This window comes from Castor canadensis, chromosome 6 (genome assembly GCF_047511655.1).
Source record: "Castor canadensis chromosome 6, mCasCan1.hap1v2, whole genome shotgun sequence".
NCBI lineage: Eukaryota > Metazoa > Chordata > Mammalia > Rodentia > Castoridae > Castor > Castor canadensis.
Window position 1 is genome coordinate 29600062 of NC_133391.1, and position 17373 is coordinate 29617434.

Below are 17373 nucleotides of genomic sequence, written 5' to 3' on the forward strand. Positions count from 1 at the left end.
TTCCCGCTTACTTTTCTTTCTTTGGGGGGAAAAGAAAAGGAAAACACAGCTGTGTTGACTCCTCCCCCTTCCCCCACCACCCATCCCTGTCCTCTCAGCCTGCTGTCACTGTCACCATGCTGTGTGGCCACTGAGGAAGGAAGTGCTCCAGCAACATTTACTGCATGTTTCCAAGTGGCCAAAGCATGTGGCCAACACGACATCAGAGCAGCCCAAACGGCCCTCATTCACACAATAAACGTGCTTGTGGCTTGATCTACTCCAAAATACCAGACAGACAGCTTGAAGAAGAAACTCAGATAAACTGTAACTTACTTTCACCCCAAATGACATGCCCTGCATCTAAGGACAGGTCTCTGCTCTTGTGAAGATACCAGGGCAAGGGGAGGAAACTCGAACAACCTGTCGCTGAGAATTACAACCCGAGAAGAAACCCTTGGAGCACAATGGAGACATTCCAGTGAAGAGCCACATTTGTTCTGGAATGTTTGCTTTGAAAACAACTCAATTCAAAAGGTGCTCAACTAGCAACATAAAGGAAGTCTTGGGTAGTTTTGCAAAATAAAAATACACAATTGAGTAGACAGGCTACAAAAATATACCCAAGCCAATCTGAGTACTGTATTTAAAGTGCCTCAATTCTTAAAGCCTGAACATCAGCAGTCATTAATCTGTTTACATTTATGGTCCTAGAAGACATAAATACCTAAAACTCCCAACTGCCTAAACACAGATCCCAACGAGCTGGGCTAGTGGTCCATCAGTAGTCACCAGGACCAGCCTCAGATCTGCAATTGCAACCTAAGCACAGAGGGATTCAGGAGCCCAGGCTATGGGAAGGTGCCTTATTCAAATGCATGGCCAGGGAGCAGAAGTACTTCTAGAATAAACTATGTGGTCCACCTCATGTTCCACCTCAGAGACAACCTAGACTATGCTGCCACCTTGCAAATGGCCAGTCTATAAGGAAGCATGTCTTGTTTGGAAGCCAACACTTGCTTCATTTGAGTGAAGAGCAGTTATAATTTCACAGCAAAGAGACTAAAAAGAGAAGGCATGATAAAGGTTTCCAGGGGAATTCCACAGACTGTTAGTCTGTCACTATACGCCTGATGGTTGGTGGTCAGGAAGAAAGTGCAGCTGTGATAGGAACTCAAAGAACTGTCCCGGCTGCCAGCCTGCTACTGCAGGGCACAACGCACTACTGTCGGGAGAAACTCAGTCACTACAGGGACAGCCACTAGATGTTGTTCCAGATACCAAGGCAGAAACTCAGTCTCATCAGCTAGTTTTATTCTGAAAAATTCTCTGATTTCATTGAGTACACAAGAAAATGTGTGTGAGCACTGACTCCTGTCCTCTCCACGTACACAGACAGACAGACAACAGGAACACGGATGCATCCATGCGTGCTACAGGTTAAGATGACATATGCTACTGAAATGCCTGAAAGGTTATTTCTTGCTTCAAAATAAAATTTGACTAATTATTCTCCACATGTGGATTTGGCCCTAAGCACTTACAAATACAGTGTGTGAGACAGCAGCAACAGTTTAAAATAGAGGCTGTCTTGAGGATTCTCTGGATAGATTTTGTTAACATGTACATTTCAGACAGGCATATCACTATGGATTATAAAAATAGAAATGTATATTTTTGTTAATACAGATTCACAGCTTCTGCTGGAATGGCTCACAGGAGAAATCATGGTTTGTGCAGAAAATAAACATTGCTCAAGTAAATATAAGGAAAGAATATTAGGTCCGTGAGGCTGAGAACTTGGTAAATCAGCCCATTTGGTTTCTCTTTGTAGGTCAGTCAAAAACATGACAGGAAGTGACAGCTGAACACACATACGTGTACAATCACACAAAGAACATAAATTAACCAAGAAGCAATGTGAGTTAAGGTGCAAAAATGCAGTCTTCACCCATGTCTCTCTGTCTCGTGTCTTCAAGCATCACGGCACGCTAACCGTCATGGCAGCACAGAGCAGCTCTGAATGTGCTGAAGGAGTGCACGACCCTGTGATCTGCCATCACACGCTGGTGGGAACTGCAGACTTAGAGATGACCACTGAGCCTCAGGTAAATGGCACCAAGAACCACAGCTGGCCCGCTACATTCAGCAGCAACAGCTGGCTTCAGCCGCTGACCCTGCACTTATGTGACCTTCACCCTGGAAAAGAAACCAGAGTCACCAATGTGAGAATGGTTCTGAAGTCGGTAAGGTTTGGTTAACCTGTTTTAAAATTCATGAATTTTTTTTCCAGGTTAGTATATAAAGGAAGGCTAATTTCTAAAAACACAAATTTAAAGAAAAATAGGCTAATTCATATTTACTCACGAATTCAGATTAAAGTCTGATGTTATTTAATAAAGATGATCAGAAAGTCAATTCCTTCAATTTCATAAACATTTTTAAAAGATAACAAATTGGTAACATCTCCTAACTATCTGATACTCTTTAGAGTAGTCGCTGTAATGAAGAAACCCTGACATCTCATTCTCATTCCTTCCCCTTCACTTTTTTGAGACAGAGCTTGCTATGTATGTCCACAATCCTCCTGCCTCAGCCTCCCTGGGTGCTGGGATTACAGACATGTGCCACCATACCCAGCTCCTAACATCAAACTAAAATCTTTACAGTCTCTTCTATAATGCTGCTGGAACAACTGGAAATCCACATGCAACACATGGGTTCCTATCTCACACCATATGAAAAAAACACAACATTGGGTCAATAACCCAAACAAAGGAGCTAACACAAAATTCTTAGATGAAAACAGCAAATCTGCACAAGTTGGAATTGGGAATGGAGTCTTGGATATGACACCGAAAGTATGAACAACAGAAGATGGAAAAAAAAGGTAAGTCAGACCTCATTAAAATGAAAACCTTTTGAGCATGAACACTGTCAAGAAAGTGAAAAGATAGCTTAAACAGTAGAAATTCTGAAAATCACATCATATTAAATAATAGTCTGGTATCCAGAGTAAATAAAGAACACTTACAACTCAAAACAAAACTAAAATAATCCAACGACAACGTTGGTGAACTCAGATATCCTTCCAGATAAGATCTAAAATGGCAGACAAAAACATGCTCAAAATCATTAGTTGGTAGAGAAATGCAAATCAAAACCACAATGAAAGCTGAACATGGTGGCTCACACCTGTAATCCCAGCACTCAGGGAGGTTGAAGCAAGAGGACTGTGAGTTTGAGATCAACCTGGACATTATAGTGAGTTCCAGGCCAGTTTGGGCTACAGAGCAAGACCTTGTCTCAAAACAGAAACACAACAACAAAACCCACAGTGAGATGCTACCTCACACTCACTAGGATGGCTGTAGTTAAAAAAAAAAGCTGGGCACAGTGGCACATGCCTGTAGTCCTGGCTACCCAAAAGGCTGAGTCAGGATGATCACTTGAGCCCAGGAGTTCGTGGTCAGTCAGCCTGGGCAACACAGTGAGACCTCATTTCTTTTAAAAAATAAAAATGGAGGGCGGGCAGAGTGGCTCAAGTGGTAGAGCACCTGCCTAGCAAGAGTGAGGCCCTGAGTTCAAACCCCAGTACTGAAAAAAATAAAAATAAAAATAAATGGAAGAACTGATGAGATGTAGAAAACCTGACAGTCACTCACTGCTGGTGGGAACACAAGCTTTCTGCCATGGGGCAAGCAGTCTGCAGGTCTTCACAACGTTAAACACAGGGTTTCTACATGGTAGGACTTACTTCTGGGTAAACACTCACAAGCACCGAAGGCAGTGCACAAATACTTGGAAACACATGTTCAAGCACCACTGCTCACAGTAGCCAAAAGGTAAAAACAAATGGCTACCAGTGGATGAATGGAAAATCAGCTGTGACATACATTTATAGAAGAATATTACGCTGCCCAGGCCGGCCTCAAATTCACAATCCTCCTGCCTCAGCCTCCCTGCTGGGATTACAGAGGTGCTCCACCATGCCCACCTTCACACTTTTTCTTTACGGACTCCATGTAAAATGTATTTTGGTAAGTGGAATTCATTGCCATTTCATTTGCCTATTAATGCATTACAAATGACATCAATGTTTCATTATACTTGAGGAAAAACAGGGAACGTGGTCAACTGAAGCTCTACCCGGAGATGCTCCCATAAGTAGAAGGAAGCCCTCTGGTGGGCTTACTCACAGGAATTGCTGCTAGCATCTGTCTTCCCTGTTTTCAGGTGCCGGCTGGAATTCTGCTGAGACTTGCTCTGCTCCTCTCCCGTCAGGAGGGCCTTTATTTCGGAAGGGATTTTCCCTTGGTCCATTGCCATGCACCACTGCTTGTACTGAAATAGGTGAAACGCATTCAGTGAAATGCTGCTGGAGTTCAGAGGCAGTGTGCCCAGCTCTGCAATAATTATGGCAGTACCATCTCTCTCTTCCCCACTTGTCACCTCCTCCCTGAGCTCATAGTAAAGAGGCTGCAATTCTGTTCTACCTACTCTGTTTGTTTTTCTTACTCTTATCTTTTCTTTTTTTTTTTTTTTGGTGGCACTAGGGCTTGAACCAACCTCACTCTTGCTAGGCAGGGACTTTGCCACTTGAGCCACTCACCAGCTCCTGTTTTACCTACTCTTACATTTCAATACCTACTAGGCAAAGTCTGAATGAATGAATAAAACATGCAAAATAAATTCATTTAAGCACAAATGGTGTCATACTATACAATTACGTACTGCTATACTGCTTTTCCACTTAACAATATATTGTAAACATCCTTCTGTAATAGTAAATATGTATATACATTGTGATTTTTATTTTTGCAACAGGGTCTCACTATGTAGTCCAAGCTGGCATCAAACTTGAAATTCTCCTGCCTCAGCCTCCAGAGTACTGGGATTATAGGCATGTGCCACTGCACCTGGCTGCACTGTGATTGTTTACTGGCTACAAAGTAGTCCAATATATGAATGTAGCGTTGTTTACTTAACCCCTAGTGTTGCACACCTAGGTTATTTTCCAGATTTTTCTATCATAAACGATCAAGGAAGTAGTCAGCACGTTCTGCTCCACCAGCAGTGTATGAAAATGCCCATGTGCCTAACACTCTACTTGTTAACAGACTAACTCTTTCCAACGTTTGCCTACTGGGCATGCGAAATGGTGTGTTCATGTGTGGACGTGTCTTTCCCTGACTGCCAAATTGCTTTACTGAAGGGCTTTACCATTTCCAGTTCCTCTCGGAGGGCGCAGATGGCTCTTTCCCGGCTGGACACCAGCTCCTCCAAGTACTGGTACCTCAGCTTCTTTCTGGCCCGGCACTCTCTTGCACTCTGCCGGCTCCTCTCGAGTTTAGCTTTCAAGTCAATTTTGGCCGGCTTCCGCCCACGTTTACCTGGCTTCTTTACCTTCCCTCCGACCACCTGGCAAGAAAGACACAAAATGTTTCCTCTGAGTTCTCTGTACAGCAAAGCAACTGTGGCTATCTATGAGCAAGAGAACATTAACACGTGATAAGTAAGTGAAGCTCGTGGAACCAGCACAATCCTATCCCGTGATCCTTCTCAGGCTTTGCCTCATTTTGTTCTGATACTTTTTTGATACCATGAATATGAGAGAAAATAAAAGCTTTCACTATTTCCTCAATACAGTTAAGTTTAAATAGTATAGATACTATATGGAGATGGGTAATAAACTAAAAGATCACTCCTAAATATTTTGCATATGAAGAATTTTTATTGCCTTGAGAAAATGACATCAAAATAAGTTTAAAAAATCAATACTCAAAGTTGCAAGTTCATTATGATCTTAATGTCTTTTTTAAATTTTTGGTGGGACTAGGGTTTCAACTCAGGGCTTCACACTTGCAAAGCAGGTGTTCTATCACTTAAGCCACATTTTACTCTGCTTATTTTGGAGATGAGGGGGTCTCATGAACTATTTGCCTGAGTTGGCCTCAAATTGCAATCCTCCTGATCTCAGCCTCCCAAACAGCTAGGATTACAAGCATGAGCCACTGGTGCCTGGCTTCAATGTTCTTAGTAATTCAAGAAGAAAGGAAGTTAGAGTCATTAAGGATTTCTCTGATAGCTGTGATTATAAATAGCATTTACCTCATCTGTATTTTCACAACTTTTAATGTTCCCAATTAGAAAAAATATGTAATATGTATATTAAATTATACATATAAACAGTAAATCTGTGTCCTAATGATTTACCTATGAACTCCCTCTTCACATTTCTTGAGCCCAAAGAAACACTGAGGAAGTTCCTGGAATCATCAGGTGAATCCCCTCGAGTCCTTACAGTGGTAATTACAGTCCTAGACTATCTCAATAGGTTTCTGCCTGCTCCCACTGGTATCCAAACACCCTCTCCACAGCTCCGCTATTCATTATCTTCCTAGGCACAATTACTAGGTGACTGGCACAGTCATTTAATCTTCTGAGTATTGAGCTTTGAAATGTTCCCAAGTTCTTATCTGGGATGTGCCTATGAGGTAAAGATGATGAAGCTTTAAACATGAGCCTGAACTTCTGCCCCAAGTAAATGTTCTTTAAAGCAGTCACTGCAAAGGGGAACACGCAGTACAATAATGACACTGGGTTTTGTTTTATTTTTTGGTGATACTGGGGTTTGAACTCAGGGCGTCACCCTTCCTGGGCCCCACCTCCAGCCATTTTTGCTTTAGTTATTTTTCAGATAGGGCCTCCCACTTCTGGACTGGATGCGCTCCTTCTATATACACTGTCCAAGTGGCTGGGATCACCACGCCCAGCTACGCCTTTGAATGTTTTCAGAATCTAGTTCTCACCAGCCATAATGCAGTGTGCCCATAGTGTAGTCTCTGATTCCCGAACACTCACTTCATTTATTTAACAAGCTTCTGTATGGTGCCTACCTTTTCCTGAAAATCACGCTCAAGAGAGGCTGGGGGTGCAGCCAGGGATAGAACTACCACATACAGTGGTCCTTAGCACCAAAAGAGAAAGAAAAAAAATCCCCTTTTAGAAAGGCCAAACTTTCTAGTGTCAGCATGCTGACACGGATGTTGCTAAGGCAACTCTAAAAGAAGAGGGGAGAATCAACACCGGCAGATCAGGGTACACAGACAAGCCGCCTTCGGGAACAACATCCATTTGGACATAAAAACTCTGACTTGTTTGTTTGAAATCATTATTAGTATCACATACCGACAATGTCAAGTACCTCGAAAGATGGGCTCATTCCTGAGTATAATGGCTAGGTCAAAAAAAGCAAACTTTGTATGTATTTATTTATTACACTGGGTATGGAACCTAGGGCCTCATGCATGCTAGGTGAGCGTGCTACCACTGAGCTGCACCACAGCCCTAGAGAACCAAGCTGTAAGTATGAATCAGCCACGTTCATCAAATCCCAGGCAGCATGATGGCTTACCGCTGCACTAGCATTCTATACAGTGGCTCTGAAATGCCAGCTTACCCCAAGGCTTTCCACCACCCCTTAAAAGCTGGCTGCTCGGTGCCACTCCCTAGGAAGTTTCAGCTTTCCAAAACCCGCTCTCCTCAAGCTTTTCTAGCCTTCACCAGTGTGCTTGTGGTCCAAATGGTCCAAATATAACCAGGGAACTACAAAGCCAAGGATTCGATAGCAATTGCAAGATGGCCTCAATTCAATCAAATATTACCAATTGAAAAATTTAAATTATGCGTTTATTTTACCAACTGCATAATTTTAATATCTTAAAGCACCCTGCATTAAATTTGCTATTGCTACAACTGTGAAAAAGCATGTATTACAGTCAAGCTGCTATGTTCAGTGAAGCAAATGGATAACGGCATGTATTCTCTATGTGGTAAGTGAGTCATCAATTACATACCACTGTGATCCAATACTGCTGTTCTTAATTAATTCAGGAGGGGCTGCCTTTGAGAAGCCAGCAACGGAACACAGTGTTCTTCACAGACTTCTCTGGTATTTTAACAAATCTAGCAGTCATAAAAATCAAACAAAAGAGCCAGGCATGGTGGCTCATGCCTGTAATCCTAGCTATCTGGAAGTCAGACATGTGGAGGATTGTGGTTCAAGGCCAGCCCAAGCAAAAAGTTCACAAGCACCCTACTTCAACAGAAGAAACTATGGTGTGGTGGTGCACCTGTCATCCCAGCGACGGCGGGAAGCATGAGAGGAGGGTCCAGGTCTAGGCTGGCCTGAGCACAGAGCAAGATCCTGTCTTCAAAATCACCAGTGAAAAAGGGCTGGGGGCAAGGATCAAGCAGTAGAGCACCTGCCTAGCAAGCATGGGGCCCTGCATTCAAACCCCAGTACAGTCAAATTAAAAAAAAAATCAAACCCAGTTATAAGTCTTTGTTTTGCTTTCATGGTGGTGAAGTATTTAAACTGGAACTGTTTTGTTCTGTTCCTTTTTCAATGAGAAAGGCAGAGTAAACAAATCTAGTGCTCCTATACTTCACATCACCTCCTTTAAAGCTGAGCTTAACTCTAAGGAACCACCATGCTCTAGCTTAAGTTCTCTTCAGTAAGAGCGGATTTTTTGACTTTTGGTGCCAGCTACAGTGTCACATGTGTATCAGTTTTCAGGAGAGTCATGAATGTCAGAGGACTGTCATACATCTCAAGTGTAACAGTGTATACAAGAGTGCTTTGGAGAAGTATTGTATAAGCATAGGTCAGTGAACTAGTTGCTACAACACCTGAATTTTATATAGTTCAGCCATGAAGACTGAGAAAGTGAGAGCCAAGTTTAGGAACCAAGATCAGAAACTGAACTGCAATCAGCCCCGTAAGTTCCTTAAAAATCTCTGGGCCAAGAAACAGAACAACGAAATCCATTCTTCCCATTCCTAAAACCTTCACAGACTCAGGTAACCCCACTGCCCCTGCTGTCCTCATTCATCCTGACAGTGAGCATTTTAACATGGCTATGGAAAAGCACTATTTATGCACCAAGACAAACGCCAAAGAAAACTGTGAAAATAACCAGACATTTACCTTAGTCCTGCTCTGATGCATGGATATTGACGTAGAACCACATGAAAAATTAAATGGCTGGCTTTAACACAGAGTCTCTTTACTCACTCTCCATTTTATCTTTTTCCACTGCAGAACTCATCTATGGGCCTGAAGGGGGACATTCAGAAGCCTTGTCTCCCTGTCCCCAACACTAACAAAACGAATACTCGAGCTTCTGACTTCTTTCCATCCACAGAAGTTCCTTCTCAAAGGTGGGATATTAAAGAATTAGGTTTCAGAAGGCCTGTGATACCAAGTCTGTCTTCATATGTTAAAAAGGATAAAGATGATTTTTATTACAAGCAAGTAAGAATCAAGGTCCTACTTTTCTCAGAACTACCTGTTTATAAGGTTTCTCTTGTAAGTGAGGCTAAAACTAAGCTGGGCATGGTGGTGGATGCCTGTAATCTCAGCATTCAGGAGGCAGGGTCAGGAGCATAGCAAGCTCAAAGTTAGCCTGGGCTATATAGCAAGACCCTGTCTCAACCAATGAGCCAGGCGTGGTGGTGCACACCTGTTATCCCAGCTATGTGGGAGATGGAAATAGAAGGATCTTGATCCAGGCTGGCCCGACAAAAACATGAGACCCTATTCAAAATACAACTAAAGCAAAAATGCCTGGGTGCATGGTTCAAGTGTTAGAACGCCCACCTGGCCCTGAGTTCAAACCTCAGTACTGCCAAGAAAAAAAAAATGCCCACAAAGCAAAGTCCAGGTTCATGTGACTTCATGAATTCTCCTAAACATTTAAAGAACTAACAAGAATCCTTCACGATCTCTTCCAAAAAATGGAAGAGAACTTTTCCCAACTCAGACCAGTATTTGCCTGATACCTAAACCAAACAAAACTCCTAAGCAAACCACAGGCCGGTGTAGCCTGTGAACACAGCTATGGAAATCCTCAGTGAAACACTGGCTACCATACAAAGATTGTGCACCATGGCTAAGAGGTACTTATCCTAGGAACAAAGCCTGCTTTAACATCTAGAAATTATCGTAACACCATATCAACAGAAAAACAGGACCAAAATTGTTATTCAACTCAATACACTTAAAAAACTTTTTTTTTTTAAAGTTGAACACCATTACAAGATAACGTCGCTGAGCCAACGAGTTTCTGGTTGAAACCCACATCTGATATTGAACCCAAGGTGTAGGATTGAATGCTTACTCCAAGATCAGAAACAAAACAAGGACCTGTCTTCTCTCACTGCTCCTGGTCAACAAACAGGAAAAGAAAAGACACAGATGACATTAGGCCTGAGAATGAAAACCTAAAATTCTCTCTCTTTGGAGATGACATGATCTGAAAGAACTGTAAGAGCCAGGCACTGGTGACTCACACCTGAATCCTAGCTTCTCAGAGTCAAAGATCAGGAGGATCGAGGTTCAAAGCCAGCTCTGGACAATTAGTTCATGAGACCCTATCTCAAAAACAACCAACAGAAAAAAGGGCTGGTGGAGTGGGTCAAGGTGTAGGCCTGAGTTCAAACCCTAGTACCGCAAAAAGAAAAAACAAAAAAACACAATCAGAGCAAATAAATGCAGGGAGCAAGGTTGTAGATCACAAGATCAATACACAAAAATCAGTTATGTTTCTATGCACCATCAATGAACAATCTAAAATGAAATTAAGGAAATAATTCTGAGGGCTGTGGGTGCAGCTCAGTGGTACAACACTTGCATAGCATGTACAGGGCCATGGGTTTGATCCCTATCACCACAACAAAATGAAATGAAAATAAAATATTTAGAAATAAATTTAACATAACAGGTGCAAGATATGTGCAGTAAAAAAACATAAAAGCATCGCTGAAAGAAATGAAAGATCTAATACAGAGAGAGACTTCCCAAGTAACAGACCGGAAGACTTAGTATTACTAAGATGGCAATCTCTCCAGACTGATGGGCAGATTCAACTGCCTTTGTGCAGACTCTGGCAAGCTAATCCTAAAATTGATGTGGAAATAGAAAACCCAGAACAGCCAAAATAATTTTGAAAAGGAGCAAACTTGGAGGGCACACACTTCATAATTTCAAAAGTTACTAGAAAGCTAAAGTAAGTGAAACTGTAGTTTTGGCACAAGAATAGACACATAGGTCAATGGAACAGAATCAAGAAATAAATTCTTAAAAAAGGTACCAAATGATTTAATATAGAAAGGCTAGTCATTTCGGTGAATAGCCACGTGCAAAAGAATGAAGCTGGCACAGCACAAAAATAACTAAAACCAAAACAAAGGCCTAAACACAAGAGCTAAAGCTATAAAACTCTTAGAGGAAAACACAGGATTGAATCTTTACAACCTTGGATCAGGCAATGGTTTCTTAGCTATGATACCACAAACATAAGCAACTAAAAATAATTAAAAACTGGACATTATCAAGATTAAAAACTTTGTGCTTCAGGGGTCCTATCAGGGTAAAAAGACAACTCAGAGAATGGGAGAAAATATTTGTAAGTCATGTATATGCTAAAGGACTTTGAACTAGAATACACAAAGAACTCTTAGAACTCAATAAAAAGACAACTGAATTAAAATGGAGACAAATGGTAAAAGCCTTGATGTCGACATTAGTCATAAGGGAAATGTGACTCAAAGCCACAGAGGATGGCCATGTAACAAGTGCTGGTACAGGTGTGGAGAAATCAGAACCCACGAACCTCACAGTGGAGAAAGAAAAATGGTGCAGATACCTGGAACACCTGTGTCAGTTCTCAAAAAGTTAACCATGTGACAAGTGACCATACAAGCCAGCAATTCCAGATCTCAGTACAGCCCAAAAAAGAAATGAAAACATGACCACACTACAACTCTACCAAAATGTTCACATCACTGCTGCTTTAAAGTCATTCAATGGAGTCCCCAAATCTATGGCCTTGGTTTCAAACTTGTAAGTATATGAGCCACTCACTGGGGAGCTGGGAAATTCAAATTCCTCAGCCTCATCCCTAGAGATTTAGATTCAATGGGTGTGTTCTATACTTTGAAAAATACTGACCCCAAGTTCTTAACCTCGTGTTTTCAGTCATATCAGAATCTGGCTGTCTCACCAGCCTTACCTCTGGCCACACCTTTACTTGTGCCTTACCCTGTAGCTCAGGGAGTGGTAAGCTAGTGCCCTGCTGGCAAGTCAAATACAGCCTCCTGCCTGTTTGTGTAAATAAAGTTTTACTGGAACACAGCCATGCCCATTCACTATGTTCTGCCTCTGGTTTCTTTCATGATACAACTAATAACTGCGAGAGATATCCAATGACCTGTAAATGCTTACTGTGTGCTCTGTAGGGAGAGTGTGCTGATCCTGCTCTAGCTGTACAAAAATACTTTCCTGTGCAGTTTGCACAGGCTACCGCACGCATCCTGGTTTGGGAGAGCTTCTTTCTTACATACTCACTACTACTCTGTGAGCCATGTCTGACATACCCTAACCGTCAGGCCTCCGTTCTTTGGGCTCCACAGCACCTTGCTTCTTCTGCCCTCATTTCTTCCCTCACTGTGGTATAATATAACTGCTTTTGTTTACCTGCCTCGCCAGTAGAAAGGAAAAGCTGAGAACACTTTTAGTATCTCCACTGCCTGCTATATATTAGGTGGTTGACAAATAATTGATGAATTAATGAATAAGAAACTTTTCTGAAAACCTTAGCAAAGCCTTCTGAATAAGGTTAGGAAACCTTGATTTCACCAGGTTTCCACAGTATTAAAATCACGCTCTGGTTTCTAAATTATGAGTGGAGGGACCCAAATTGAAATGGCTGTGTGATGTGGGAAGAAAAGAAGCACTGATGTCTTCTACCGTCACAGGTCTGCTCACTCACAGGTCTGCTCAGTAGAGAGCTGGCTTTTCTGTTGTGGTTTTGTGGAAGGTGTTAATGCAGGTGGAGGACAGGACAAGCAAGAAATGCCTGGGCGAAGTGGCAATGCCCAGAAGGGAAGCTCCAATTGCAGCAGGGGATGACCTAAGGGCTAGTGGAGGGACTTCAGGGGGCCAAATGACAGGTCTGAGAATGTCCCAGATTTTGTGACCAAGTTAAAATATTTGTAAGAACCAGTACCTACTTAGAACAACCAAAGAGAGAAGACCTTGAGGACGGGTGAGGGGTGAGGAACTACGGAAACCTCATTCCCAGATAATCATGTGTAGCGCAAGGTGAGAAGGAAGTATGGAGGGCAACAGTGGCCCACGTGAGCATTTGTGCCCAGTAGCCGGGCACTACTCACTAGTCCCTCAGTGGAACTTGATACCTTCAACTCTCAGACTGGGCAATTCACCAGCTTAGAGGCTAGCAGAAACACATCTGATTTAGAACATTTCAATTTATTCATTCGATAAACACAGAAGTCAAAAATAAAGTGCTGGGGATGCAGGTTGGTGGTACAGCACTTGCCCAGCATGCGCGAGGCGCTGTGCTCACCCCCCCCCACTACAAAGAAAGGTCAAAAGTAACATAAAAGAAGAATCTTCTGTGTGTGATCAAAGCCTCTGAAAAGAACACATATTTATTTTCTTTTTAATTGAATGCACCAGGTCAAGAGGCTTTCAAGACAGCCATGGTGGCCACACCTGTACATGGGAGGCTGAGGCCAGCCCGGGCCCTGTCTCAAACAACAAAACAGCCCCCTCCCCCATACACACAGAGGCTTTCATAGAAACAAGTACTTTTTTCTAGTGGCGGACATGCAGAAGGGCTTGGAAAGTGACCTTTCTCACACAATTTAACAGTCAAGGGCAGAGCTTAAGTTCATTTTATGTCCCATCCTGCATCCCTATCCTATCTAGAGTACAGTAAGTGCAAATACATATGTCACTTAATGACTAAACAAAGGTCTTCGGTACCGACTGTACTACGTGAACAGCCCACAGAGGTCACTGACATGTCATATAATAGCAATGTTTTGAGTGCTAACTATGTGAGACCGCACACAGTGCTTTATGTGCGTCACCTGTAATCCTCAGGAGAGCCTGCAAAGAAGGGATTGTCCTCATTTAAAAGATAAGGAAGTGGCCCTGGGCACAGGGGCTCAAGCCTGTAATCCCAGCTGCTTGGGAGGTGGAGATCAAAAGAATCACTGTTTAAGGCCAGCCAGGCAAAAAGTTTGCCAAACCCCGTCTCAACCAATGGCAGGGTATGGGGGCACATGCTGTCATTCCAGCTATGTGGAGAACCTTAAATAGGAGGATCATGGTTCTGCCTGTTGGGCATAAAGAGAGACCCTATCTCAAAAATAACCAAGACAAAAAGGGCTGGGGGTGTGGCTCAAGTGGTAGAGTGCCTCCCTACCAAGTGTAAGGCCCTGAGTTCAAAAAGTAAAAAAAAAAAAAAAAAGTAAAGAAGTGGAAGCTCGGAAATGTTACATAACTAAGGTTTTTTTCCTTCCCAACCTGTCCAGTAGGACATCTCTGATGGGTCAGTGCTGGACTCACAGCTTAGCACTTTCCCAGCCCCACCTTTAGATGCCCAATCTATCTCTTGCTCCATTCTTCCATCTTCTCTTTTATGTCTGCTCTGGTTTGTTCAGCTGCAGCACTGATTAATAAAGCCCAGGTCCATCGCACAATCTCCTTAACATCACTCTGTTCCAATTAATCACTACTAACTAGTATTTTATGTATGAGGCACATTACCAGATGAAATTTTATGCTTCCCCCCACACTATGGCCTGCTAGTTTTAGAAATAACCCCTATGTAATCTTACAGGTAAGTAAAATAACCCCAAATCCTGTGCACGTTTCTTGATCTTATTTGAGATTACAAAAGTTTTAAGAAAGCTGATACATGCTTCACAGGTTTAAAATGAATACAACTGAAAATTTGCTAGAATATACTGTAAGAGCTGGCATGGTGGCTCACACCAATAACCGAGCTACTTGGGAGGCAGAGATCAGGAGGATCTTGACTCAGGGTCAGTCCAGGGCAAACTGGTACCAAGCAAGATCCCAGCACAACCAATAGCTGCTTGTGCCTCTGATCCCAGCTAATGGGAGGCTGTAGCTAAGAGGTTCAAAGTTCAAGGCTGGTTCTAGACAAAAATAGGAGACTTTAGCAAAAAATGGCTGAGGTTGTAACTCAAGTGGTGGAGTGCCTGCCTAGCAAGTGCAAAGCCCTGAGTTCAAACCTTAGAGTCCTGAGTTAAGACAAATAAAAAACAACCTGGTCTTTCAGCATCCTTGAACAGCTATAACATTCCTATTTTTGGGGTGGGGGAAGATGATGGATACAGTATTCAGACTTAATTTCAAAGTTAATACTGAAAGATCAAGGTAGCAAAGCCTTTATGTTACATTATTCTTATAGCTTATACATAAGCTTTCAGACCTCCCCTCTAATGTCTTGGAAATGCCACTTCCTATTAGGAGGGCTTGTCACTTCACAAGCAATTCGTTCCTCTGGCTATGTCCCTATTCCAGAGTACTGGGGGTGGGGGAGGGCTTTCTCTTCTGTCACTTCTCACAGTCTTCTGCACCAAGGGGAAAAGGAGTTGAGTGAAAACAAGCAGCACAGAGAAGGTTGATTTTTTTTTTCTTTTATCCCTCTGAGGATGTGTGGGAAAAAAAACCTGGCAGCAGCAAAATTTTACTGGTTAGGTGGAGAGAAAAGGGCACCCAAAAGAAAAAGCTATCCCAAAGAGTATGCCAGATCGTGGAAACAGGCAGGGACTGATTTCCACTTTGAAAATTGGCAACTCTTTTGGGGGGCGGTTAGTATTAGTACTGGGGTTTGAACTCAGGGCCTCAAACTTGCTAGGCAGGCGCTCTATCGCTTGCGTCACAGCCTTTGGCTTTAGTTATTTTCTAGGTAGGATTTCCCATCTTTTCCCAGGGTGGCCTCAGACAGTGGTCCTAGTACCTTGCCTTCTGTATAGCTGGGATGACAGGCACGCACCACCAACTGGTTGAAATGGGGTTTCGCTAACTTTTTGCTTGAGATAGCCTCAAACCACGATCCTCCAGATCGCTACCTCCCGAATAGCAGTGAGCCACCATGCCAGGCAAAAATTGGGAAATTTAAAAAATTTGATTTAAGGTTAAAAAAAATGCTCAATTCCTAAACATCAATAACTGTCCCTATCTGTGAAATATTACCAACCAGTAATGCGGGCAGGTAAAAAGACAGAAAGGTTATCGATAGCTCAGCTATATGAATTAACCAATAATGAACGCTCCTATTAGCTTCACATCATAAAGATAAGTGCATTGGATAGAAGCAGCGGGACAGCGGTGGACATCAGGTAGATTAATAGGAAATTCACCGCTTTTCTAGGGGAAGGTTTTCTAGAGGTCAGCTTGCAGACTCTGGCCGAATAGCTCCTGGCTGGAGCTCAGCAGTCCTCCAGCCAGGCACAGGGAAGTGGCTCGGGGCGCGAACTGATGCTATGAATGGGGTGCTGAGAAGCAGGCAGGCCGGGTTCAGGGTGCGCTAGTGAAGGTCGGCAGAGGGGGCGGTGCGGGGAGGAAAAGCAAGGCCGTTTCTTCACTTCTGTCGCCTCAGTCCCGGGAAAAGCCGGCCATCCGGCTGCCGTGGGGATGAAGAGTCCCCGGGCTCCCGGCTGACGCCACCGGCACTAACAGCGGGGCGCGGGAGTCCCCCGCAGGTGTTGCGAGCTGCGGAGATCTGGAGCCGAGGCTCGGCGGCGGGGTGGCACTTACCTTACTGTCATCCATCTCTGCAGACGGGCCGGCCTGGCCAGGCGCGCCCTCCCGGGCCCGGCCCCCGCCCCGGGGAAGAAGGGGATATGGTTCTGCTCGCCTCCGCCTCTCGCCTAACAACCCGCTTCTCTGAAGCCACAGCCACCGGGACCAGCTCAGGAATGGCAAAGCGGGCCCTGGGGGCGGGCCAAAACGCCTCCCTGCGCCGCCGCCGCCGCCACCGCCCCCTCCATGACAGTCTAGGGTGTATTTACAGACGCGCTGGAGACGGGCCGAGGCCGAGGAACTGGAGAGCGCGCCGCACGCGGATTGGCCGCTTCGGCTGCTGTGGCCCCGCAGCATTTTGGGAGTTATAGTTTTCATTCCCTCAGTCTCTACGGAGTCTACTGCACAGAGAACTACAACGTCCAGGGGCGACTTGTTTCCTGGGGAGGGGGCCGCAAGCACCTGAGGCGGGGCCTGGCGACAGCGAAACTACGTTTCCCACAATGCACTGCTGCTTGACGTTTTGGCCCCGGAGCGCCCGAGGCCTGGCGGGAAAGGGACTTCGGGCCTTGGGAGTAGGCCGCCACTGGGACGCTGGGGAAACGCTAAATGAATGCCCCTTCCCTGTTTATTTTAAAAATAAAAATGAAAAATGGAGCAGCTGCTTTGGTTAAGATTTTGGCAGTTCCCAAGAACATTAAACAGAATTACTATATAACCACTCTGAGGTATACACCCAAGAG

The 17373-nt window shown here is 43.8% G+C and overlaps 1 protein-coding gene across 1 annotated transcript; it reads right to left on the bottom strand.

Annotated features, from left to right (window-relative positions):
• Positions 1-1272: 1272 nt before the first annotated feature.
• On the bottom strand, positions 1273-16974 carry Crebl2 (cAMP responsive element binding protein like 2). The gene is made up of 4 exons (XM_020153988.2): positions 16646-16974; positions 5203-5400; positions 4179-4323; positions 1273-2178 (listed from the first exon to the last, which is right to left on the bottom strand). The coding sequence occupies exons 1-4, from the start codon at positions 16658-16660 to the stop codon at positions 2174-2176; spliced, it is 363 nt and encodes a 120-aa protein (XP_020009577.1). The 5' UTR covers positions 16661-16974; the 3' UTR covers positions 1273-2173.
• Between the last annotated feature and the right edge of the window lie 399 nt (positions 16975-17373).